Source organism: Polistes fuscatus, unplaced genomic scaffold, assembly GCF_010416935.1.
Source record: "Polistes fuscatus isolate 324 unplaced genomic scaffold, CU_Pfus_HIC Scaffold8, whole genome shotgun sequence".
In the NCBI taxonomy this organism is placed as follows: Eukaryota; Metazoa; Arthropoda; class Insecta; order Hymenoptera; family Vespidae; genus Polistes; species Polistes fuscatus.
In genome coordinates this window covers 2,267,519-2,293,987 of record NW_025113162.1, presented here as the reverse complement: position 1 = coordinate 2,293,987, position 26,469 = coordinate 2,267,519, and the positions used below count along the sequence as shown (strand labels likewise).

General features: G+C 32.2%; 1 protein-coding gene and 5 long non-coding RNA genes across 14 annotated transcripts in view; 3 read left to right on the top strand and 3 right to left on the bottom strand.

Moving 5' to 3' along the window:
- Positions 1 to 21: 21 nt before the first annotated feature.
- Positions 22 to 4,593, bottom strand: LOC122524840. Its single transcript, XR_006305644.1, has 2 exons — positions 3,681 to 4,593; positions 22 to 456 (listed from the first exon to the last, which is right to left on the bottom strand). It is a non-coding gene; the product is annotated as an uncharacterized LOC122524840 (long non-coding RNA).
- On the top strand, positions 425 to 761 carry LOC122524839. The gene is made up of 2 exons (XR_006305643.1): positions 425 to 513; positions 650 to 761. It is a non-coding gene; the product is annotated as an uncharacterized LOC122524839 (long non-coding RNA).
- Positions 820 to 26,469, top strand: part of LOC122524835 (glutamate-gated chloride channel-like) — a 75,083-nt gene continuing 49,433 nt past the window's right edge. For 3 of the 8 annotated variants that reach the window (XM_043647318.1, XM_043647312.1, XM_043647313.1), the window contains exons 1-3: positions 822 to 1,098; positions 11,794 to 11,861; positions 19,716 to 19,828. In XM_043647318.1, the coding sequence (XP_043503253.1) occupies positions 11,803 to 11,861; positions 19,716 to 19,828 (172 nt within the window). In that variant the 5' untranslated portion in view covers positions 822 to 1,098; positions 11,794 to 11,802. Of the gene's footprint in view, positions 1,099 to 4,687; positions 4,972 to 11,320; positions 11,430 to 11,793; positions 11,862 to 19,715; positions 19,829 to 26,469 lie in introns of those variants that run through there. The other 5 variants (XM_043647314.1, XM_043647316.1, XM_043647317.1 and 2 more) reach the window with 5 other exon arrangements.
- Positions 1,235 to 1,981, bottom strand: LOC122524841. The gene is made up of 2 exons (XR_006305645.1): positions 1,931 to 1,981; positions 1,235 to 1,451 (listed from the first exon to the last, which is right to left on the bottom strand). It is a non-coding gene; the product is annotated as an uncharacterized LOC122524841 (long non-coding RNA).
- On the bottom strand, positions 5,099 to 7,011 carry LOC122524837. 2 transcript variants are annotated; one of them, XR_006305641.1, is made up of 2 exons: positions 6,346 to 7,011; positions 5,099 to 6,138 (listed from the first exon to the last, which is right to left on the bottom strand). It is a non-coding gene; the product is annotated as an uncharacterized LOC122524837 (long non-coding RNA). The 2 variants fall into 2 exon arrangements; XR_006305640.1 differs by having other exon boundaries at positions 6,466 to 7,011.
- LOC122524843 lies at positions 12,993 to 14,167 on the top strand. Its single transcript, XR_006305647.1, has 2 exons — positions 12,993 to 13,731; positions 13,908 to 14,167. It is a non-coding gene; the product is annotated as an uncharacterized LOC122524843 (long non-coding RNA).

Below are 26,469 nucleotides of genomic sequence, written 5' to 3'. Positions count from 1 at the left end.
AAACTGAGAAAAGAAGAAGAATCGAGTAAGTAATAATATTTATTTATCTGATCTTCGAGGAAGAAGATCGTAAAAGAATAATGTTCAAGCAATTTCATCAAGCATCAGAGTCTCGACGCGTTAAACCCGAGAGTAATTCGTCCGAGATAATATTCGTATCATTCCATTTCTTTCTAATTCTTTTTTCCGTTTCTCTTTCCAGTCTTAGCAGCAATAGCAGCAGTGGCAGCAGCACGACGACGAGGACGAAGACGACGACAACGGAGAGGACAAAAGTTCCGTATGGTATAATAAAAATCCCACTTCAGCCGTTGCCTTTATCAAAGCCTAGGCGCAGTTGTGAGCCATTTGACCCGAGAGACCAAAGTTTCCTCCTGCGTGAGGATCCTCGTAGGAGAGCGGTAGCGTAGGCACCCCCTGGCATCTTTTACTCCGTCTCGCTCGCTCTCTGGTCAGCTACGGGAAAAGGTGGTTATTGGTGGAGCGGGTGCATCGGAGAGGACTGTAGGATCCGTAAGTAAAAGGCTCACTCACTCTCTCTCCCTCTCTCTCTTTCTCTCTCTTTCTTCTTCTCGCTCATTCTCTCTCTCTCTCTCTCTCTGTCTTTCTCTCTCTAACTTATTCTCTCTTTTTCTCTTTCTCGATATAGAGGTGGACGGTTAGCAGCGGCTCGTGACAGGGAAGGTTGAAGAGGTGATAGTGACGGAGAAGCCAGAGGGAGACCAGGAAGAGTAGGACGTGGAGGAGAAGCTGGAATAGAAGGAGGTGGAGAAAGAAGAAGAGGATGAGGATGTGGCAAATCTGGCGTGGAGGGATACGGGGTGGTGAATGACGTCACGTTGCTAAAGCGACGCGGCAACGCTAAGCGTCTGCGTGGGCCGGTGGTGGTGTCTGGGCCGGGATCAATAGCGCGCCAGCAACCAGGTAGTAGATGTGAGTGCCTGTGGGCTCCTCAACGACGGCAGTCCAGGAGACGAACCTCCCGAGGTAAGACCCTTTCGACGAATCGAGTGGAGCTCCAGTGGCACACCGGACAGCACCATGCCAGAATCACAGCAACAGAGGACCCTGATTATTTAGGACCATCTTCATCTCCAGGTAAGAACATCACATTTTTTTCTATCTCGATCTTTCTCGATCGATTTACCCTAGCTTCGAATATATCCTCGCTGCTGCTGGTACTACTGCTACTACTCTTACTACTACTATTACTACTTCTCCTTTTCCTTCTCTATTTCATCCTTCTTCATATCTTTTCATCCTCCTTTCGATACGTTCTTTGTCGTCCCGCTTGGAGAGTGGTCCAGGCTCCGGGCAACCCTCCATCGCCCTCTGGGCTCGGCTACCAGGGTAACAGCGAGTTTCACGGATTCTGTGAAATTCCATTGCCCTCCCTTCCTTCCTTCCTTCCTTCATTGCTTACTACTGCTCTCGAATTCTCGAACCTTGCCCTGACCAATTCGTTCAATTCATACCGAGAAAAGAAAGATATTAAGTGAACTATTTTTGAGGGAAGTGAAGATGTCGGGATAGAGCGCGGGAGACCTTACTTACGTAGGTATTACATACATATGTATCATACACATACACATACAGACACACAGCACACACATACACATACACATACACACCATCTATACACATATATGTAAATACATATTTGCGCACGTACGTGTGCATGTGTCTCTGTGTACAGAGGGCGGAGAAATACAGAGAGATAGAGAGAGAGAGAGATATGACTAGAGTGAAAGAGAAAGACAGATAGAGGATCCAGATGAAGATGGGATAAAAGGGAATACAGAGAAAAAAAAAAGATAAAAAGTTACACGAGAAAGAAATATGAGAATCTGTGCCGGACTTTGCCGTGACGTTTATCAACGCTTTCAAATATGCGGATCGTTCCTCTCTTCGTAGATGAAAGTATAATTACCTAGTAGCACCAGCAGCTGCAATAGTAGCAGCAGCAGCAGCAGTAGTAGGAGTAGTAGTAGTAGTAGTAGTAGTAGTAATAGTAGTAATAGTAGTAGTAGTAACAGTAACAGTAGCAGCGGTAACAGTAGTGCCAGTGGTGGCGGTGGCTGCAGCCTCTTTCTTTCTGCTTCTCTCTCTCTCTCTCTCTCTCTCTCTCTCTCGTTCTCGCTGTTACTCTCTTACTCACACTCGCATAGCTTTCTGGACTCCGATCAGCGCCACGAGGTGAAAAGTTTGATCCAGGGAGTGTCGTGTGCTCTTGGGGTTTTCCTTCCTCCTTGCCGGATGTATTCTTGCTCGGCGAAGCGATACGAGAGAGAGAGAGATTCCAAAGATTACTTTTTTATATATACGTACACTATATTTCTTTATCTTTCTCTTTCTTTCTTTCTCTCTTTTTTTTTGTTATTTTTTGGGTGGATAGAGGTGGGGATGGGGTGGATTGTTTTTAAAGTATTTGTGCTTCTTTGGTAAAAAGTTCTTAGTGTTTGTTATTTTGAAGGACATTAATCTTATTTCTGTATGGATAGTATATATATATGTGTGTGTGTGTGTGTTTTTGTGTGTACGAGAAAGAGAGAAAAGGATGTACGATTTGGTAATTTGTCGAATTAATCGTAATACAAGAAAAATAACAACTATGTTTGATTTGTTACCATAGAAATTGTCATATTTGCTTGATTTGCTTGACATCGAGAGAAATAATTTTCATGTTTGTATTGTTTGAATATTTGTATTATATTTTTTTATGATCATTTTCTATGATTTAAACGTAAAATGTAATACGATTAGGTGTTACAAATATACGTAATTTCGTGAATTTAAAGCTTGTCATTAATTTTCATAGATTCGTATGAATATTCTTGAATTGTTTGAGCATTTTGAGAAATTTGTGTCGATAATTCGAGGATTTAAAATGAAATAGAAATAATTATAATATAATGAAAAATAGAAAAATAGGTGATACGAATGAAATACATCGTAATGTCTGTCATTAGAAAATGTTCGTATTATTAAACTCCGGTCATCCGTTATTTGATTGAAGAAAGAATTTTCCTTTTAACGTATCGGCAACGTTCGATGTTCGATGTTCCGTCGAACGGGATCGTAGCTTCGTTAATTGAATTCCGGTTCATACCTCGTTAATTTTTCTCCTTCTCATATTTTTCTTTTGTCAATGATAGAAAGAGAATAATGAAGGAATAAAATATTTTCGTTGACGAGAATAGAAAAGGAAAGAAAGTTGGAGTGAGGGGGACGAGTTTTTCCTGAAAAATTCGTCGACGTCGAAGATAACGGTTTCGCGCGGCTTGGTATCGTTTTTCGTGACATTCATTGGTGGAAAGGGATAACGGAGAAGTACGCGTTGAAATTACGGATGACGGACGGACGTTTAACGCGACAAATTGACGTTAGTAATGGAATAAAGGGTTTGTTCGAATTCGCAAGAACTCGAACCCCCCGCGCTCGAGGGAGAACTGATTGACGTTTCTCAAATTATTTCTACCAAAGGAAAAATATTTTTGTCTATGCACCAGTGTACTCTCTTGTTTGTATCCAATTTATTTTGTTTTTAATTTAATTTTCTTTTCTTTTTAAGATGCACTCTTTATATCACTTGACCTTTACACAAGCATTTAATTCCTTCATCCTGTCGTATGTAGGTACTCTTTTGTTTAAATCATTTTTTATTTTCCTTACGTTCTTACCTATCGTCTTCTGATCTCTCAATAAACATTATTTCGTTGATCTTGTCAATGAGAATAAAAGTCGATGCATCATTCTTCCTTCGTTGTTAAATCGAGACCACGTATCTTCTTCTTCTTCGTCGTCGTCGTCGTCGTCGTCCTTCATCGTTCGTCCTCTTCAACTGTCTCAAACTCAATTCTTCTTTTACACCGTGTTTGGTCTGGAACATGTTATACCCAGAAAATATTCGACGTCGAGAGCGATGCCAGCCGATAAATCGGGCCGAACTGAGTACACGTATCGACAAAGTTTGTCCTTTCATATTAGTATCGTGTTTGAAGATTGATTATAGAAATAATGCCTCCATAAATCTATTACGTTCTAGACCTTCGACGTTGCTTCTATACGCACATACGTTCCCTAATATGTTATATGTCATTTTTATACCTTAAATATTGAATTCAACCTTTCCTTTATTTCACAAAGACCATTTTTTCTTCACGAAACTTATACTTTTCATTTTATTCTTTTCGTGTATTTTTCTTACTTATGATGAATAGAATAAAATTACATCGAAAAAGTATGGCATTCAATAAAATGTATCTATATTTTTGAAAAAACAAGTATGCGATGAGAGAATTTTTGATCGAAACATTACAGAGAACGTTTTATATATCTTCCCCATTTATTTTATTTTATTTAAATATTTATTTGCACGTATATATATAAGTAAAATAATTCTTTGTACGAAAATTAATACAATTTTAATAGCATTGTATATTTACAAAAAAAAAAAGCAAGTGCTTGATGAATAGAATACTTTGCTGTTGTTAAGTAAGACTGTCATATATCCTTTAGTTACTTTGATTTCTATATTTATATTTGCATTTAAATCAAATAATTTGATTCAATAATAATTATACATTTATCTTAAGATATATTATAAATCAATTATTAAATGAAAACAATATTTATAAGCTTGTAATTAAACTAATTTTCTTCAATATTAATGAAACAACCCTTTACATATTAATCTTAAAATATGTTTAATGTTCGATTGCTACTTCAGTATCGTGTTGCCAAAAAAATATAATACTGAAATACGATATGTGTTGGAGTTTAGGTTGGGGGTAGGGAAATAGGAGTAAAAGAGAGAGAGAAAGAGAGATAGAGAGATAGAGAGAATGTAAAGAGGTATTGCTATAGTTTGGACCAAGCAGTCTCTCAGTCGAGTAGGAGCAAGCAATCAGTATATAATCCCTTGACTATTGCTACAGACAGTGGAACATTTTGTTCTCGAGTAAGATCTTTGTGAGTCCGATTCTCCCTTCTCGGATTCGAACTTGCCACTTTGAAACGGCCATACAGTTTCGATTTACCAAAGCTTTTTTCTCTCTCTCTCTTTCTCTCTTTCTCTCTCTTTCTCTTTCTCTTTCTCTTTTTCTTGTTCTTTTACTTTCCAAACGATTCCTAGCTCGTGTATAGTATCGACTAGGTAAAAAACGATTTGAATTGTGGAAAACGTTAGGAAAAAAAAAAGAAAAAGAAATATCGTTGAAAGATTATCGTATTGTATTTATCATTTAATACCCGCGGTTATTTTTTTTTTTTTATCTTTTTTTTATCTTTATATCATATATCTTTCAAGGCTCGCGCGGTCGATGGAAAAGAGCAAAGTTCGAAAAACGTTGAATTGAGAAACATCTTTTCCTTTTTCCTACTTTTTTTTTTCCCCGTTTTTTTGTTTCTTTTTTTCCTTTAACGTATTTAGAGGAAAAAAATGCATCCAATTTTGTTATTAAACGCGAACGTTCAGTTTCATTGTGTATTTGATGTGAATAAATAAAACAAAAGAAATACAGAACGAAGTGGAAAGAATGTAAAATTCATTCGAATCGCCGAAGATTCGTTAAACAAACAAGCCGGAAAGAAAGGAAGGAAAGCGTTTTCCAAAATTCAGAATTCAATTCCACGGAAAGTCTGATTTGCCAGTAGGTTCCAGTAGAGGCAAACGACAGGGTTGGGTTGAGGATGTGCAAATAAAACAAAATTCTATCCTGTGAGTCGGATAACGCGCGTCGACCAACTCGCTCTTTCCTTTCTAATGGAGTTATCCTTGCTCGAGGATTCAGCATACAAATGAAATAATAGCGTAGAAATAATTTCAAGGGACAACATATCGGAAAATCTTACTTCTTTTCTTTTTTTTTTCTTTCTCCTTCTTCTCCTTCTCCTCCTTCTTTTGCCTTAGGTTATTATTTTTATCGTCGAATCATTCTTGTTTTTTTAATTGTTTTATATTTTTTTTTTTTTCACATTTTTAGTGTCGAGTTTTTATCGAGCATTTTATACTTTGTAATAGCGAAAAACAACATTATTAGTATTACTTAAATCAAAGAATAAATTCCTTCAACATTTCGACGTATATCTTTTCTTATTAGTTACAGTCGTCGTTATTGTCAAACGAAATGATTTTACCTGGAAACAAAGATAACTATTTCAAGTAAATAATTAATTTACTAACTCGTAAGTAAATACGTTACATCAAAGAGACTAACAATATATAAACTCTCTACTTTGCTTAACTTACTTAATAGAGAGGGAAAAAAAATAATATTAAAAACAAAAGAAAGTAAGAACGAAAGAAGAAGGTACAAAGATATAAGGGGTAAAAAAAAAACAAACATTTAAACGTTTCTTCGAATTTCTTCCCAGTTATCACAAGGATAAACTTTTCTTTTGTTCTTTTTATCTCGTCATAATCGTTATCAAATTTAAAGATACTCTTCGAAACTTTACGCTTACTTTTTTGATCGTTTTACTACTCGAGAGAGAGACAGAGACTTTCTCTCTTTCTTTCTATTTTCTTTCTTTTCTTACTTTCAACGAACAGGGTAAAACCATTTGGAACGTTTTATCGCGCCCGTTCTTTTCTATATATTTATATTTATTTATTTTTCTTTCCCCGAAGAAAAATTGCTTCTTTCTTTTTTCGATTTTTTCGTTTCCACCCTTAAAAAAAAAACAGTCGGTAGGGTTTCACCACTTCCATCAGAAACCAGACCAGCACTCCCGTTCCGTTAACGGGACGTGCAGCACTCGCGCTCGTTACGCAAATTGTTTTTCATGCGCGTTTAACCAACGCTTTATGAAAGTTTGTAGGAGAACGTCGTTGGTGAAAATAAACGATGGCCGGACTTGACGAGCACACGAGACTGCATCTCCGAGTACTGAATGACTCGGTTTTGCCTTCCACTCGGAACTTGCTACCAAGCTTATACACTTGCATGTAATATATGTATGTATGTATATACGTGTATATACGAGCATTGTATATAAAACGAAACACATACATACATCTAACTCAAATAATTATTGAAATATTATTAAAAAACTATATAGTAACCGTGGGTCTTGCTATATATATATATATGTCTTTAATAAATATTTTTATTTAAAAAAATTCTAATTATAAATAACAAAATAATCTATTGTAGATAATATTCTAGAAACCCTAAAGAGTATTAAGAGTATTAAATTTTCTCTAATTTATTAAATACCAAAATAACGTTGAAAAATTTCATTCCCGTGGCATTAGTAAAATCCATCATGCCGACAGAGGGTTAATTAGAGTATCGTTAAAAAAGGGAATATAAAATATTATATCTAATGTAAATGAGAAGATAAATGAGAGAGAAAAATATGTAATAAGTAAAAAAAGAACACGTTAGAAGCTGAGAAGAATGACGATGAAGAAGGGAAGGAAAGGAGAAGTTAGGCTAATCGAAAGAAGAATGGTTTCTCGGTCGTTTAATGTTTTGTTTAAACCGTTTTAGTGCCAAGGGTTTTTAAAAATCTGTGTCGGATTGTTCTGGGCAGCGCGATAGAGCTTCGTTTATTTATCTGTTAAAAATGCTGGATCGTCGCGATTACGCTGCTTATTCGTTACGTTTGAAACCGAACGGGGGTGTGTTACGAATTAACGATCGTAATCAACCATATCGTGGCATATTTCACCACAGTACGCGAACACCGCGATCGTTATTGTTTTTTGTTTCTATTACGAATCTCATCGTCGAATTTATAAACACATTGACTTTCCTGTTCGTTGGAAAGGTGATTCAGAAGTTTGTCTAGTGTACTGCGTAACTGTTTTCATAGTTAGTGTTAGCCTACTTCCAACGTCGGGAGAGAAGTATAACGATATTAAATAAGTATCAAATTTATTTCGCGTATAAATACGTGTACGCATTTTGTTGCTATGCAAATGATATGCATATGTGCACGAGTACGTGTACTGTTGGAGAATGATATACATATGCATACGTGTATATATGAACATCGTATATAAGACCAATGCATCTAACGCAATTTATTATTGAAATATTATTAATTATGTTAGAATTTGTGCAGGTACCGGTAAATGAAAGAAGTTTAAAAAATATGAGTATATGTAAATACGTAATAGTACTTTTGATATACATAAATGGTTATTGGTCGCTGTTTCTTAATTACATTTGTGCCTAATTTTCATTGATTTACATTGATTACGATTATCACTATTTCCAACAATTATGTTCGAATGATGATCATGGCAGTAGTCGTTCCTATTCTTTGATAATCAGGCAAACAATTTTATGGAGTTTTCATACTAATCTTATAAAAGTAAGTGCATACGCTATATTCTAATTTAATATATTACATATATACATAATTATCTAATTAACTCTATACAGCATATATAGGAAATATTTATTCTAAATATGTTTTCTATTTCAATAACTAACAATAACTTTCTAAAGTTTTTTAAAATGAATGCAATCAAGCTCTATAATATTGTCACTCTTAATTTTCTTTGATTTAAGTTATCAGCAATGAGTATTATGACTTTAATTTAATTGTTTAATGTATTTTGCTAACGTATATGTCAGGCATATTTAGTTTTGTGATATTTGAAATAAATTTTTAATTATATTTTCAAATAAAACCAAAAATTTGTTTGACAAGCAATAATTTAAATTGGCATAAATATTAGTTAGTGATTTTTTCCTGAATATAAACGATATATATATATATTCACTTCTAGGAAAATATCCAATTAAAAATTCGATACACGCCAACCATCTTCTTCTTTTCCAAGAATCCGAGCACGTAATCTTTCAAGAGTATTAACTTCGTTTCGGGATTAGGCGTTTCATCGCGGTTATATCATTCCGTTTATATACTTGTGTCTATATTAGAAAAAATGAGAGACAGAGAGAGAGAGAGAGAAAGAGGAATGGAAAGAGGGTCGGATTACTTTAATCATCGCGTGTTCAACGGAAAAGAAAAGAAAGGAAGGAAGGAGAAAGAAAAAAAGATAAAGAAGAACAGGGATGAAAAATGGAAAGGATAAAAATACATTACCCCGAATGGGACTTATGTTGAAAGAAGATCAAGTATTTAATGGAATGATAATGTATTAAAAGATAATGCTTGCATAGAATATATATATATAAATAAAATAATTATGAATATTTTTCATGAATTTTATAATTCAACATCGCATTAATCGATTTAATGTATTATTTAATCTTCTTTAATTTTTCTAAATCGTATTAAGCCAAATTTATATTTAAAAATAATCAGATTTGTCGATTATATTTTCAATTTTTTTTCTCGAAATACTTGATTTAGATAGGTATTATTATTTATTGTCATAGAAATATGTATATTTCTATTAGTCAAATATTTACCGGTTCTCGATGTCGAAAATAGTTGGCGCGAATCTAAGCCAAAATAATTTTCCATTGTTTAATGCTTTAGCGTTTATCAAATATCGTCCGGATTTTTGAATGTAATTTAAATAGACAATGTGAAATCACGAGAGAGAAAGGTAAATGAAAGAGAGAGAGAGAAAGAGAGAATGTGTGAAAGAGACAGGGAAAATATAACAGCGATAAATGCGAATAAGAGATTCATTTGGAGAAACACGTGAACGGAAATAGCCTCATAATGGTCAATAGATTTTTTTCATTTGCAAGTAACTATTATTGAGCAATAAAGCTTTCCCCATTTCTATTAGGTAATTGAATTTTATCTCTTCAGATTGTAATGTCCTTGTTTGCTTTCAATGAAGCCAAATTTACAAATTGTCATCGTTGATTATTACCTTCTGTTATTTCTTACGACAGAATCATCTGTTCCTCTTATATATTTTTTCTTTATTTTTTTCTTTCTCAAATCAAACGTTTCTTGTTCTCAACACATTCGTTACCAAACTATTTCTATTAGGCTATTAGATCATAATCGTTAATTATATTTTTGCTTTCAATGAAGCCAAATGAAAATTGTCATCGTTAATGGGTTGATAATTTGGTGGTCATGTTGTTTGCTCGTTTGTTCGTGTTTTTTCGTAAATCAAACGTTTCTTGTTCTCAACAGATTGTCGCGCGAGATAATTTTCTGAGTACTGCTAGGTTTTTTGGTTATATTATTTACATTTGTTTTTGTTTTATATAACAATATACAAATATTGTGTCTCGATGTCTAATTTGAATCATTTTATGTATAAAATTGAAACAAAACAATGTGAATATTTGATACAATATTGCGAGGGTGAGAGAAAATTCGAAAAGTGTGTGATATTTCTAGAAACATCGATAGACGATTTCTTTATAAGTACCACTAATGGGGTAAGGAAATGTTATTCTTTATTTGTCATGTGTGTGATGATATGAGTATGAGTGTGTGAGAGTTTATCGTAGGATGAAAGAGAAAAAGACCATTTCTCTAGACAGGAATGCATATTAATATGTTTTATTTGAAGGTAACACGATACGGAAATGCGAGAAGAATCCAGATTGGTTATGATCGGGAATGGTCGGGAAATTTCGAGAAATAATGCAAGGAAATGACGAAAGAGACGATGGAGGGGATGATAAATATTTATAGGCGACGAAAAAGAACCAGCGGGGACATTTGATATTGTATTGTTTGTAAGACTAATGTTTATGTGTGAAAGAAGACGAAAAACGATGACACGACAAGAATTAAATACGACGATATCTTCGTTAATTTTTATGTTTAAAGTAACACATAACACAACGAGAGAGTTGATTAATTATTAATTATAGATACTTATATATACTATTTTATTCTATCTCATCTCATTGTATTTTATTATACATTATTTAATATATCGTTTAATAAGCATTATTAAACGATATTAAATAAATAAAATAAAATTAATAAATATATATAAATAAAGTAAATCTTACAATATATTATTGGAAATATTTTAATCTGGATAAAGCCGTTTAAATTTTATTTAAATATACAATAGTTGTTTTTTTTTTATAAGAACGAATTTAATGAATTTATTATTTTCAAGAATTATACGAAATAATTTGAAATATAGAATACAATTAATAGTTATTATTTAATATTAAATCTGATTAAATTATCGAATGTGTTAATAATTTGACTTTTTGATTACTGTTATTTCCAATAGGGATTTTTTTAAAAGTGAAATTATGAGAATGAGTGTTTACAAAGCCTCACAACGAAAGCTCTCGAAAATTTATTATATCCTTTTTGATCATTTTCTTGGCATTAGAATAAAATATCTACCGCGTGCGTATGCACAACTGCGTTATTTGTATTCTTTCATGAACTCGTGTGAGTCTTATATGAATGTATGTAAATAGTCTAACCAAGTCAGAAAGTAACCGACAGAGAAGACGTTCGGTACACCGTGAAACAAGTGTTCATTGAAGTTTCATTTTCCGGTACAATTTCAACAACCTTCTTATTTTTCTAACATTAACACTTTTTCAAGAATCTATTTGTTTAATCACCAATTTAATTACTCAAACTAAACCATACTAGAAATTCTTAACAATTTCATTATTACACAATACATTCAATTAATAATATAAACATTACAGATATTTTTATTAAGAATTTACTTTATGAATAACTAATTTGATTACTCAAATTAAAACGTTTCAGAAATTCTTCGTAATTTAATCAATATATTTAAAAAATATATATATTTTTGACAATTTGATTACTGAAAATCAATTAACTAATAAGATGACAAAATTTGGGAGTACAAATGAATTAATAAGAAAATAAATTGGATGATTTTAGGCCGCCGCGATGTGGCCTGGAGTACAACTTCTACTACTGTTACTAGCAGTCCTGCTACATTCTTCAAGGTGAGTCATAATATTATTGTTTAATTGCCTTTATGTTCTATTTATTTCGTTTATTTATTTACTTTATTATCGTTTGGACTTAAAGTCAGTCAAGGACATTGGTGCAAGGAACGATATAACAAATTCGTTATTGGAACGGTGTCAAAAACCTCAATGGCTTAACGCCAATGACATTTTTCTATCGTTTCTCAAGTTTTGCGCGATTCTCGAAAAGATATTTGAACCGATTCGATTGACCTTATCGAATATCTATTGTTGATATCATCGAAACGCTTCGATGATTGTGTTTTTCGAAATAAAGAAATGCAAGAGAAAGAAAAAGGGTGAAAGGGAGAGAGAATATAAAATGATAGGAAAACGATACGAGACACAGGATATTTCAATGTCAATAAAAAATTATTGTGTTTACTTGGAAAAGTAATCAAAGTCTTCTACACGTTCAATCCTCGAATAAAAACCAATCGTTTCTGCTTCACGCGTTCAAATATTATAGTTTGATTCGTTTTTTTACGATCGATATTGATTATACATCGAGCATTTAATAGTTTTTCAAATAGATTTCCAACTAGTTTTTATTTATACAAATGTTTTATTATATTATGTAATTTCAAAAAATGAACGCAACAACATCGTCGTAAAAATATGTCTTATTGTTAGTTAACATCATATAGAAGTGGTATTTCTAAATTTATTATTTGTGTGTATACGTAAATTTGCGTAGTTGTGTGTGTGTGTGTGTTGATTTAATACGACTAATTAACCAAAAAGTGTCATGATGGAAGTTCTTTGTTGAAATCATAGAAGTAGAATAATTTCTGTACTATACTATGCATATGTACATCGTTCTTGGCAGCTTCTTTGTGCGTCTATTAATATTCCACGTCCACTTATCGCAAACTGCTCTCAAGTATTATCCCCGTAATTTATCCTTCCTCTTTCTATTATCTAATAAAATATGAATTTCCATTGGACACTTTTCAAACGTTAGAATAACAATCTACAATTGAATTTCAATCAAATATTCAAAATATTAGTTTGATACTGAGATAGAAAAAGATTTCATCGACAATAGTTTCGATTTTAAAAATAAATAACTAACAAAAAAAAAGGAAAAAAGAATAAAAGAAAACAGAAAAAAATATTCAATTTAAATGATCGCGCATCGAGAAATTTCAAAAACAAAAAAATACGATGCGGGTTTCCCGTTCACACGATGATTTAATTGGACGAAAAAAATTCACAGATCTGACGCACACGTTCACGCGCATATTATACCTAGATTACAGAAATGCATACACACGGAAAAACGTATTTCCAGTGGAAAAAGTTGAAAGATTGAAAAAGGAGATAGGGTGGTATCTAGCCGTCGGTGATTTCACTTTGCAATTAGCATTGGTTTTACCTTGATATGCGAAAAAAAAGGGAGTAAAAAAAGAAAGGTGGAGAAGGAGGAGGAGGAGGAGGTGGCTTGTTGGTGAGCGCCGGTAGTTGAGCGTCATCAGGCATTCATTTGCAACTAATGACGAACCGGTAACATTCCTGGAGTATCAGTAAAACTGACATCTACAAGACACATATGAACTAGTAGGAGAGACACGTTCTTCTGACTTGATAGATAAATGGCTGGTACGAAGTAACGAGCTGCAATAGCAGCAGCAGCAGCAGCAGAATCAACAGTAGATGCAGTTTCTGACGATTCGAGAACTGTGAAACTAACTCGCCGATTTAACCGACGCGCATCTACCAACTTTTCGACTTTTCTTCTTTTTTTTTTTCTTTTCGAATAACCGAGCTAACTTTCACGTCACTCACTGTCACCAAATCTAATCCCTACAATTCTTCTAACTTTTTAGGCCTATTCATTTTATCAGTTCGTTATATATATTTTTTCTTTTTATTATTTTCTTCCTCATTTTTCTCTAATTTTTTTGTTTTATTCGAACGTCGACGATATTTTAATAATGTATGCGCATAAAAATCGATATTAATTATTCACCGTACTTTTTCTTTTCTCTTTCTTTTTTTTCCTTTTTATTCTTTCGATAGAATTTAGAAAATGATTTGATCGTTAAAATGGGAATATCGATCGGTATAAAAATTAGCCAAGATCGTGGAATAGCACGATCTCGAAAGTTTTTCTAATAAAGTTGACAAGAAAACGAGTTGAAGCGGCAATATTTTCACCTTTGCACCGAAAGTTAAGTACAATGGTACTTCTCGATTCGAGGTCTTTGTGTCGAAGGATCGAAGATATGGAACGGGGATCGAAGAATAGAATAAAATAGAAAGAGACACAGAGAAACAGAGAGAAGGAGAGGAAGAAGTAGAAGAAGTTTTACTAGATAAGATGTAAGAAGAAGAAAAAGAAGAAGGAAAAGAAGAAGGAAAAGAAAGAGACAGAAAGGGTTGTTTAGAAGGGGCGATGGTTGATGTTGGGGCCGAGAGAAACAGGGTTGAAATTTTAATATGCGAATAGAGATAAAGATGGAAGGTTGTATGTTGATGCCCATGGCGCCAAAGTCCGGGTCGGGGTGAAGCAGCTTTGAATAGCCTTGGTCCGAGGCGCCTCTCCTAACTTACAGTGCACACCCTTCTCACCCTACTACTTCTATTCCACCCCCACCCCCACCCCCTCTTCTTCTTGTACCATCTTTCTCTCTCTCTCTCACTCTCTCTGTGCTAACCCTTGCTCGCTCACCCCTTCCCTTCTCTTCCCTTCTTCTTCTTCTTCTTCTTCTTCTGGAAGTTCAGAACGCGGCTTGCCACCACGGGGTGGCTTCAGGGGAGGGAAGTTTTTCATTAGAGATCAGCCCGGAGCTACAGACTGGTTTAAATATTTCACCGGAACATCGTCAAGAATCGTGGCACGTAATAACAAAAAATCTGGGATGTCAGGGCAGCGCGAACTTTCACCAACACCATCCCACGCCTCACCTCATCTCACCTCACCTCATCTCACCTCACCTCACTTCACCACCTCACCTTGCCAAACCAAACCACAACTGCGGTTCTCTTATTCCTATTCTACGTGACAAAAAATAAAATATTTTATCGTGTTCTCGTTTCTGTCAAAACAATCAAAATATTTAATAATGATAAAAGTATATAAATATATATATAGAAATAGTTGAATTTGTTATGGAGAATTTGTTTAATTTTTTTTTTATACAATTTTGTTTTCCTCGAGCTGGCTTTTGGTTATGGTTCTTTTTGAAATGATTGAATATTTTAAGAATCAAAATAAATTAAAAATTTCATATAAAGTGTAATATTTTCAAAAAAAAAGATCAATATTTATTGATATAGATATGCGTTTATAATAGATATTTGCAGTAATTTATTATTTTGTTAATAGAAAAAATAGTTCTTATATTCCTTGAAAAAAAAAAAACAATGAAATATTTATTGATATAGATATGCATTCGTAGTGTATACATTGTTAATAATTTATTATTTTCCCAAGCATATTTTTTGATTAAATGTAAAATATTTTCTTCATTTTAATTTGACGAGAGATCAAGGATTGAATTTTATTTGAAATATCGAAGAAATGAAAAAACATGTACAAAGTACTTTCGCAATAATCTCTCTCCTTCTCTCTCTCTCTCTCTCTCCCTCTCTCTCTCTCTCTTGCATATTCTCGAATAACTTGCATAGCATCGATTACAAAAGTTACAATTTCAGAATATATTTTTTTACACACACTTTCCAGGATCTCATTTGACTTTATTCGACATTTTCAATAATACATTCCAGTGTGGATTTAATTTAGGTGTCGCTTTCCCTCCGTTCTCGATACAATATACGAAACAATTTGAACGGGAGAACGAAATAAATAAACGTGATTAAAAGTTTCTTCTCGTTCCTTCAATAGCATCACCAATTTCTCTCTCTTTCCGTTTCTTCTTTTTTCTCACCCTCTTCTCCCTTTTCACCGTCTCACCGTCTCACCCTCTCACCCTCTCATCCCACACCTCGAGTTCTGAACTCGTTCGTAAACTCCTTTAAGGAAGACAGCTTTTCTTTAACTTCGGAAACGATTCGAAATCGAACGATTTCTTCAAGCTTATAAAAAAAAAGGAAAAAAAAAAGACATTAAATTATTTCTGTCACTAATACGAATTCACAAAAAAAAGAGGAAAAAAAGGATAAGAATTATTTTTTCTTTATTTTTGTTTTTTTCTTCTCTCTCTCTCTCCCTCTCTAATAAATCAACCTTGATCTCTTATCACGAAGATTTAAAATCAGAAGAAGAAAGAAAAAACATTTGATGATTATTTCATCAATGGCTTTGAGCGATTTGTTTTGGACAAAAAATAAACAAATAAACAACAAACCAATATCGTGCGTTATAAATGTGTGTACGTCGGTGTGTATTTTAAGAGAATGTGTAAGAAGATGAGTATCGACGGAAGGAAGGAAAGGATATATTTTTAATATACAGGTTTCTTTGGAAGAGAGGAGAAAATGTTTCGAAAGTTTACAAAAGGATCTAGGTCAGGTCAGCTGTTGGATCATCATCGTAGTCGTTGTCGTTTCGTTTCGTTTCGTTTCGTTTCGTTTCGTTTTCTGTTGACAACGTTTCGGGTGGAAAGCAAGTTCACTCGTTATTCCTTGTGACGTGATCAAAGATCATGACTCGCAAAATCCTGTCGTTGTGCAATCAATCATCCTAACAAAGCTTTGAAAATTTTTCAACAAGGATACAAAAGCTGGAAAGAGAAAGAAATAGATAAAGAGTGAGGAAGTAGAAAGGAAGAGAAAGAGAAAGAAAGAAAGAGAGAGAGAGAGAGAGGGAGAGAGAGAAAGAGAGAAATAAAAAAAGATAGAAAAAGAGAAAGAGGAAAAGAAAGAAAGAAAGAAATAGAGGTAGTTTTTTTCTTTTTTTTTTTTCACTATTTTTTTTCTTATATAAATATATAGTCGAACGGGGTGATGCATTATTCCGTAATAACTTCGAATATCCGATAATTATGGCTGAAAAATCTTTTGTAATATCGAATGAAAATGTAAGTGGAAATGTTACCGAGATAATTCGACCGAATTGTCATTTTAAATTCTATTGTCAAAGAGAGTGAGAGAGAGAAAGAGAGAATATTCCTACATCTCCTCCTCCTCCTCCTCCTCCTCCTCCTTCTCCTCCTCCTCCTCCTACTCCTACTTCTTCTAGTACTATCTATACCTACCTTTATTACAAACGAAAGATCGGAGATAGTAGAAGGAAGAGAGGTCTGTGATCTTGACCGGAAATAACTCTTCGTATATAGAATCGCAGTGTATTTTCAAGAGTATCCTTTAACGTCACTGATTGCTACTTCATTGTCAGACGATGAATTTCGTCACAATTTCATGGATGACAAATTTTTCTTTATTTATTTCTTTCTTTCTTTCTTTATTTATTTCTTTTTTTCTTATTAGTTTGCGTCGCGTATACGTCATTTTATTTTATTTATTATTTTTTGTTCTATTATTCCTCATGCAACCAACGAAATTAATTCGTATCTCTCTCTCTCTCTCTCTCTCTCTTTCTCTCTTTGGAAAATTCTAAATGCAATATTCTATTTAATCGCTTCAAGCTATACGATCGGATAATTACGATCGAATCTTTTCTGTTTAAAATGAGATGATGGGGTTTAGAGGGTGGGAAAGGATTTAGGGGGTTGGAAAGGAGTTGAACGAAGAATTTATTCCCGAGTATACTCGCGTTATTTTCCGTAGCGGTTTTAAGAAAAGTTAACGAAGAAAATCAGATACTTCGAGACGAAAGATTTTCGAGCCTTTTGTTAGTACTCGTAGATAGTCAAGATTGCATCTTATGAATTTAGAAATAGGTTGTAAAGATACCCTTCGGGGAATAGACTGACTGACTTTAAAAGGATTCTACGGATACGTGTCAAGGATTCCAATTTTCTTAGACGACAGTAGTCCGAGATTTGATTATTGATACGTAAAAATGGACCAATTTTGTTCTCGTGTGTTGAGGTATTTTCAATCATTAGTTAAGTGTATCAATTTTTACAAAATTTAATTCCAATTCAAATGTTAATAATTTGTTTGTTTTATGATCCGATGACATTGTCGTACTTTTGATTGACAATAAAATTACAACTAAAATTGTCATAAATATTATCAAAGAACTCTTTACTATATATAATATTTTGTTGAAAAATAACAACAACAACAACAACAAATAAAAGAAAATAAAAGAAAAGAGGAAAATCGAATATATTATTTACGTCAATAATATTTATTATTCTTATTAATTCGATGATCTTATATTTTGAATGGCATAAAATTACAAAATTTGTCGTAGATTTGATCAAAGAACTTTAGTCGATATTATGTTGAAAATAAAAGAAACGGGAAAAAAAAAGAAAAAAAAAAAAACAGAAAAAAATAGAACAGGAAAAGAAAAGGAAAGGAAACAGGAAAAAAGAATATTATAGTGCGAGATTTTTCAATCAACACTACGTAAGAGGAAGTTTCATCTCAATAATTACCCGAATGCAGAGTACCGAAGAGGAACGCGTTTGCAAAGTATTCCTATGCGCGCTGTGATTAAAGTTAAAATTGTCGTCGGTGGCGGTGGGTACCGTTCAAGACCATTTCGTACTTCTTTCTCATCAAGATGAGATAGGAGAGTTTCTGCTTAGAAGAAAGAAAAAGAGAGTAGGAGAGTGAGAGAGAGAGAGAGAGAAACATCGCGAGGCAACTTCGAATACGGGATGCGAGCACTCAGCCAACCAAGTTCCTTTTTTTGTGCGTTTCGTGCGCATTTTCTCGTCCCTTTGAAGGACGAGTTAGTATTCCGAAAGTGCTATGACATTTCGACGAAATTCCATTTTCATTGGATTTTCACGATTTCCAAGAATATTACGATTCTAAATGTATCTATATATAGATATGTTTTATAGTTTTTATTCGAATGATTAATGTAATCGTGAATTTAATATTCCATACATTTGCCCGAGAGAAGAGATTTGATTGATTTATTTATTTATTATTTTGCAATCTTATAGTTTTATTTTGTTTCGTTTAAATCGAGTATATTTACACGCGTAAAAAGTTTATTTTCATTTTTAATGATCGAAGAGAAATTCCGTAATTCCTGTGATTTCAAAGAAGAAGTATTTTATCTAAATTCGAGAGATATTTGAAATTAATTTTGTAAACGTATTTGCAACATTTAATAAAGTGAATGTTTTTCTTTTTTTTATTAATTAATAATACAATGGGTATCGATAATATAATCAGTTTTATTTATACGACGAAACGGAATGAAATTTTGTTAAACGTAATTAAACGCAGATTCGTATTATTTTGATAATTATATACCGCAAGATAGGGGAAAGAGGTTCAATTTAAAATTCCAAACTAGGGGTTAGTTCGAGTAAAACTTCATTTTATCAATATTTATTTTTCACTTCTTGTTCTCGATATTTAAATTAATGTTTTCTTTCTATCAATTCGAAATTACTCAACATCACAAGTGTTAATTAGAGTGGCAAATTTTTCAATGAAGGCCCTGTACTTAAAAAAAATAATGATGAATAAAATTATACCAGTACTTAAATATATTTACACTTGTAAACGTACAACGATCGATCTTAAATTGCAGATTAAAATTTTGCACTCGATGTTACTATTTTTTGTTGTTGTTAAAATTGACTCTACCTCGCAATAAGAGTTACAAAAATATTGTTTGATTAATAAGAAAAGTTTATTGAATTTATTATTAAAGCCAGTATCAAATAATTATTCGAATTTAATAATAAAAAATATAATATATTTAGGTTAACGAAAACTGTTGTTTTTGGTACACTGATTATTAACAAAATTTCCTTGATGTTTCAGATGTTCGCAGGCAAAAGTGAACTATCGAGAGAAGGAGAAAGAGGTGTTGGACAACATCCTAGGTCCAGGAAGATACGACGCGCGTATCCGGCCGAGCGGGGAAAATGGAACAGGTGAATATAGAGTATCTCCATATTTCTACACAAAAAACACTTTACCTTTTCGCCATATACTTAATTGTACATAGTATATAAATAAATATACATAATATTTATATACGATTATTAACACAGCGAGAGAAAAACCGAGAACACGTTGAGATAAGATAATAGATGTCCCGGCTTAAGATAAATGAATTTAATTCTAAATACAATGAGAAAAGAAAATCCAAAAAGATTAAAGAAAATAACTAAACTAACAAAGTAACAAGTAAATAAGTAACGAAACGAAACGATAAAGTAGGAAAGAACAAAAATAAAGTAGAAAATAACGAAAGGTGCATCGACGAAACTTTTCAATTCCGTCGATTCGTGAAAAGTATGAAAAAAGAAAAATATAAGAAAAAGAAAAAAAGATCGTCTTGATTTTCGTTTTCGATCTATCGAACGAATATATATATATATATATATATACGTTTTCTAAGACTTTGATTTTTCTTCGAAATATCTTGGAAATGTATTTTTCGAGGGTAACGTCGAGGACGTGTCTTGGGCGGCGCAATTTCACGAATCCCACGAGACTCGTTTCATTCAAAGGAACTTACAGCTTTTCCCTTACCCCACCCTCTACTTTTATCTCTTTCTTTATCTATTTATCTATCTTTCTCTTGCCTTTCGTATATCCTTTTTCTGAATTTCGGATAAAACGGTTTTACGCTAGACGCGTCTGTTTCTGACAGCCTGTTTCGAGAAACCACGATGCATCGAAACGCATTTATAGAATTGTTGTTTTATTTTTCTTCGGCTCTTTCTACAACCCTCTACAACACCACCCCGTTAACCACCCCTCACCCCCGACGCCAGATTCTTTGAAATTTTCTTTACATTTACCTGCTTTGTCTGTCTCCTTTCTCTCTCTCTCTCTCTCTCTCTTTCCTTTTCTTTTGAATTCTTTAAAGAAATACTCGAACCAATGAACGATTTTATATTATTCGATAAATGTTTTTCATTTGAAAATAGGAGCTACTTTTTGGAATAGACAAATATTTGATATTTTGTATTTTATGAAACATTTCTATTTTGTTTTTCTATTATTGAAATAATTTTTCTTTTCAAATATCATTCAACGATTATTTTTGTATGACATATTAAAGTATAGAATATTTCTTTCGCGTTTGGAAAATGATATAAGATAATTTTATAATTAAAATTATTCTTCTTTTTTCAATAATTTTTTGTGAACATGATTTCATCAGAGTTACTTTTTCTTTGCTTAATTTGTGCGTCTTCATCAATAACATTAAATAAAAATATTATCTTTTTTACAAAATGTTTAATTGAAATCTTTTCTTTCGTCATTCATCGGAGAGTTTCGATTTAGAATTTACAATTTTCATTTGAAGCAAGGAGCAAGGAGTTAAGAAACGTTCATAAAATCGATTAATCTTTTTTTTTTAATTCTGTTACTATGTAAAATTTGGAATTATTTCTTGGTTTGTGGTTGCAAAGAAGAAGAAGAAAAAGGTTGCGATTGGTGAATCGGATTTGCATGTCGTATGATGATGTGTTAAAGCAGCGTTTTCCAAATTTTTTCGACCGCGGACTGGTATATATTTTGTAAAATTTTTACGCGATTCATTTTTATGTAAACAAAAACAAAACATATATATTCGAAGTATTAAATTTAATCTTTTACAAACAGGTAATTAAAAAAATCAATTTATTTATTTTACGTAGAATTTATTAAACTCAATCAAATAAATTGTACGCGTTTCAATATAAATATAAATAATTTTTAATAATTACAAAAAAGAAATAAAAAAATAATTTGAAGTAGCGAAGTATTTCTTTTTTTTTTATTTTTTTACGAAGATCAGCATTTTTTTTTCCGCGGAACGATACTGGACTGCGAGTATCATAAGTTTTGGAAACTGCGATATAAAGTATAGCCGAGGAAAAGATCTAGGGAATTTCGTAGTTGGTTCTTTCAAAGAAATAACCTGCATGTGTAGTAATAGGCAAACGTTATATACGTCGATGCTTCCGCACCATTGTCGTGCCAAGCACAGAATGAATAGCTCTCTTCTTCGCAGCTGGTGACCATGACACATAAGACGCAAATAACACAGAGAAAGAGAGAACGAGAGAGAACGAGAGAGAGAGAGAGAGAAAGTGTGTACATGCGGAATGAGAGATGTGTGGGGGTGGGGGAAGGGGTGGTTGGTAGTGGGAACACATTCGTATGTGTTGGGGTAAGAAAAAGAAAGCTCGCAATGACGCAATGTATAAATTAGAATATATCTCATCTTGAGAGAGAAAAATCATTAAGAAATTCTCTAAACGTATGTATCCATCAGCACATGCGTTTGTGTGGTATGTCTGTTTGTCTGTCCCTCTCTGTGCGTGCGCGTGAATGTGTGTTTGAGAATTGTTGAAGAAAAATGATGAGAAATATTCCAACCAAAGTAGAATGTTTAAAAGGAACTCTTCTCATTTCTAAAACTTCTATCGTGTCAAGTCAAAGAAATAGATGAATCTTTTACAGTTTTCCGAAGTGTTAATTCAATTTGTCTTGAAAGATGGTATATAGATTATTTTTGTGTTTCAGTATTGCCGAAGCTTCGAATTGAAAATTTTAAATAACATTATTTTTTCAAAAAAAAAAATACAATCCTAATATTTTATTTTATTTTTTATTATATATTTTTATTATTTTATTATATATATTTATTATTTTTAATAAAATACAAAAATTAGATATACAGTTAATATATGTTGCAAATGAGAGAAAAAGAAAAACAAAGTGGGGGAAAGAGAGAGAGAGAGAGAGTAAATAATAAAAAAAAAATAGTTTGATAAAAGAAGGATATCATTGGATCGTGAAAAATGATGAATCGTGCATTTTGTAAGGGATGATTTACATTTATGTACATTGCAAATCGTGTCTAAACAATGCTCTCTTCCTGCCGTCTACAGGGTGCGAAGGGAAGTGTGGTGAAAAAGAGAAGTAGGGTTGGAAGAAGAGCTTGTTCTAACTGAAGGGCCATCGCGATTTGTGTACTTCGCGCACATCCTACGACATTGCGCCGCCCTTCGTGTAGATGTTGCGTCCGATAACGATCTATAGCAAACGTCTAAAACGTGATAATAGAAATCTGAATTTTCATATCGAATATTAAACGATTAAACGATTATCGAGTAATTCACATGTGTTTCTCAAATTATCAAACGACTCGAACAACAGTCAAATCATATTGGAGATTATTGTTTTTTATAGTATTTTCTCATTATATCTATTTTCTTAATTTTTATTTCATTATTTATTTTTTTGAAAATATTTTTTTTTCCGTGTTTTCTTCCTTTTTTTCATGAGCAAATTTATGCTTTTTAAATTGGTTAATAATTCGTTAAATTTTATTTTAATACTTTAATACTTTATTTGAAACTTTAGTTAATTTTCACTTATCCTCGTTTCTACACCAAATTTTTAGACCATTGAAACTAAAATATATTTCTTATTTTGTACTTCTTATTTTGTAATAAAAATGATAAATCTACGTTTCTATCTATGTAAGATACTTTTGGAAACATAGCAACAACACTTTTTATGTTATTATTCTCTTTGATTTCGCTATATTCAATGTTCCTTATTTTTCTCGGACGTTGCTACCCTCGAAAAAGAAAACTTTTACAAGGAAAATTCTTCTTTTGCATTGCTATTGATAAATTGTCGAAATTCTTTCAATATATTAACACATGTTCGTACGTTACATTTACAGAAAATTTTTGTACAATAGCAACATCGAACAAGACGATGAATATCTGGATCGAAATGCGAATAAGTTTGAAGAAAAATCATGCAAAAATCATTTTCTTTTTCTAATCGAACAAATGAGAACGATAAATCAAATTGTTTTTAATCGCGAATATAAAAATGCGATAAGTATAATTTTATTTTAATATTTGTGAATAGAAAATAATCTTTCAGAAGTTCTCGCTCGCACCATTTAACTAAATATTCTATTATTTATTTAAACAAACGTATTTTCTCATATCAAATTACTCGTATAAGTTTATAAGAAAGATGATCATTAAGGATGATAGCCATAATCATCATTATTAACACCTATGATTGTCAAAAAACTGATCGTCAAATTTTACCTTCGCGGACTGTCCTAAATTTTTCTTTTTTTTTCCTTCTTCTTCTTCTTGTTCTTTATTCATTAGCATTCATTTTCATAATTTGTTGCCTGTCAATTCTAGGTCACATCATCCCTCGTCCTTGACACTGTTTAGGTATCACTTAACTTGTATGTACTTAGAAGTATAATACTTTAGCATCTTTCCCTTCATTCTAAATTCTATGCCTCGTTAAATTCCCTTAGATCTTATTTTTTTGTTCTTTTCTTTTCCTTTATTTTCTAGTCTCTATTCCTCATTGTAATTAAAAAACAAAGAAAAAAATATCCTTTTTGTTTGTCATTAATTTAGTCAAATGAACTTATCGAGGTTGTTATACATATAAAAAACATATTTGTCAACATATTCTTTTTTCATACCACAATTCCAATATATTATTTTAACATTTATCGATTTTAACATCAACAATTTTTTGTTCATTTTTATTTATCTTCGAAAAATTAATAAATCATTTGCTTAAAATTCGTTGAACAACAACAACAACAACAACAACAACAACAACAAAATAAGACGTGATCCATCAGTAAAGAGTAATGATTAATCGATTAGATTTATATTACAGAGAACACACATACGAGTCTCAGGTAACGATCATTTAGAAATTAATTTTCTGAATGCTTCTAAACAATGCAGTTATACGCCAAATATTCTGTACATGTTATAATATTATTATTATATTATTATACAGCGAGAGTCACAAGAGTATATTTCTACACATATTATAGTGATCGCTAGCTCGATCGATTATTTGATTTTATTCAATTGCCATAAGTTACATTGCATGTATTATATTACCTGAATATATACCTAACCTATTTATAGTCCCCCCCACCCCCAGATCCGCTAACTCAATTACAAGAATATACGAAAGATACTCTAGTGAGAATAGATACAACCGATCATTATAAATATATTTATTATTTTTTTACACGATATTTTTATTTTTTAATATTTAGAATTAATAGAATTGTATTTCGTAGAAAATGATACTTTACATTCCATTGTAAAGTTTTAATAATACAAACGCAAACGTATTACATTTAGTATTGTCAAATGGTGATTTTAACGACACAACCATGATAGTTTGAAAATATCGGAATTGTATTGTATTCCGATTATAATTGATACCTGCATATTTTTTCCACTCTTTGCAGGATTTTTTTTTACATCGACGATTATTAACGTCGAAAATAAACAACATCGGAGGAACTATATACTTTTGTTTCCTTCGAGTGCATGCCACTACGAATATTATACTTATTGTTAGTGTCAACTCCCATTCGTTAATTTTTGTCTGTTGGCAATTATTGCTAAACGCTAATTTGTTGTACGGCTTAAATATACGAGAGTGGGTTTGAAAAATATCAAACTGAACATTTACCGAAGAAAAATGCAATTGTTTCTATGTCAGGGTCAAGACTTTTCAATCCACCCACGTATAAATTTGACGAATATTTTCTTTTCAAATAAATTATTTTCGCTTTTAAATGATTATTATTATTATTATTATTATTATTATTAATATTTTTAGTAAACGAGAAAGGACTTCGCCTTTTTATAGTTAATAAATTATTCAGAGAGAGAAGATGCTTGCAACGTTATCAACGATTAATAAATAATGAAAAACAAATAAATTTAAGGATTTGTTTAATTTTGAGTTCGGTACAGGGCAACGAATTATTGAAACAAATTAAAAATCGTAAATGTAAATTAGGTCAAGTTAGTTAGAAGTGAAAAATGAATAAATAGGTTTTGAAGTATTATTACAATAATATTTTGTCCCGTGTTAAATGAAATATTCTGCTTGTTTAAAAATGTTTAATTAAAAAATAGAAACGCGAAAGAAACGATAGAAAAATAAATACGTATACGTGACAACGCATTACAATAATTAATGCTTCATGTTCAAACTCGTTAAGGAGGATATTATTTAACAACAACAACCTAACGATTTTCTAATTCCGACCTAATTGCTTGTAAATAGCAATGGAAATGGAAGAAGAAAAAAAACAAACAAAAAGAAAAAAAAAAAAACAGAAAAAAATAAAAGGAAAGAAATAAAGAAAGAAAAAAGAAAAAAAGAAAAAACAAAAAAAAAACAAGAAGAACAAGCTGCGTAATAATTTGTTCGAGAGAAGTCATTTCGAGCGTGCGAGTTAACAACGTCGTGCCATACGCGTACATAATTAAAAAATATAAAAATAAATATTCAAAAACAAAAAAAAAGAGTGTCGCGTAAAACGAATCTAAATTGCTGTGTTAACATTTCACGTAAATCCGTGGAAATTCGGTTAGCAATTTCCCATTTTCCATTTCCCATTTCCCGATTAGAATGACATGGAGCATAACGTCAGACGCATCGGAACCGATCCGATTTGTCTTCCAATCTAATGTCTCTCTATGTCTTATCACGACTTTCTAATTCCCGAAGACGATACCGACAAATTCACGTTGAT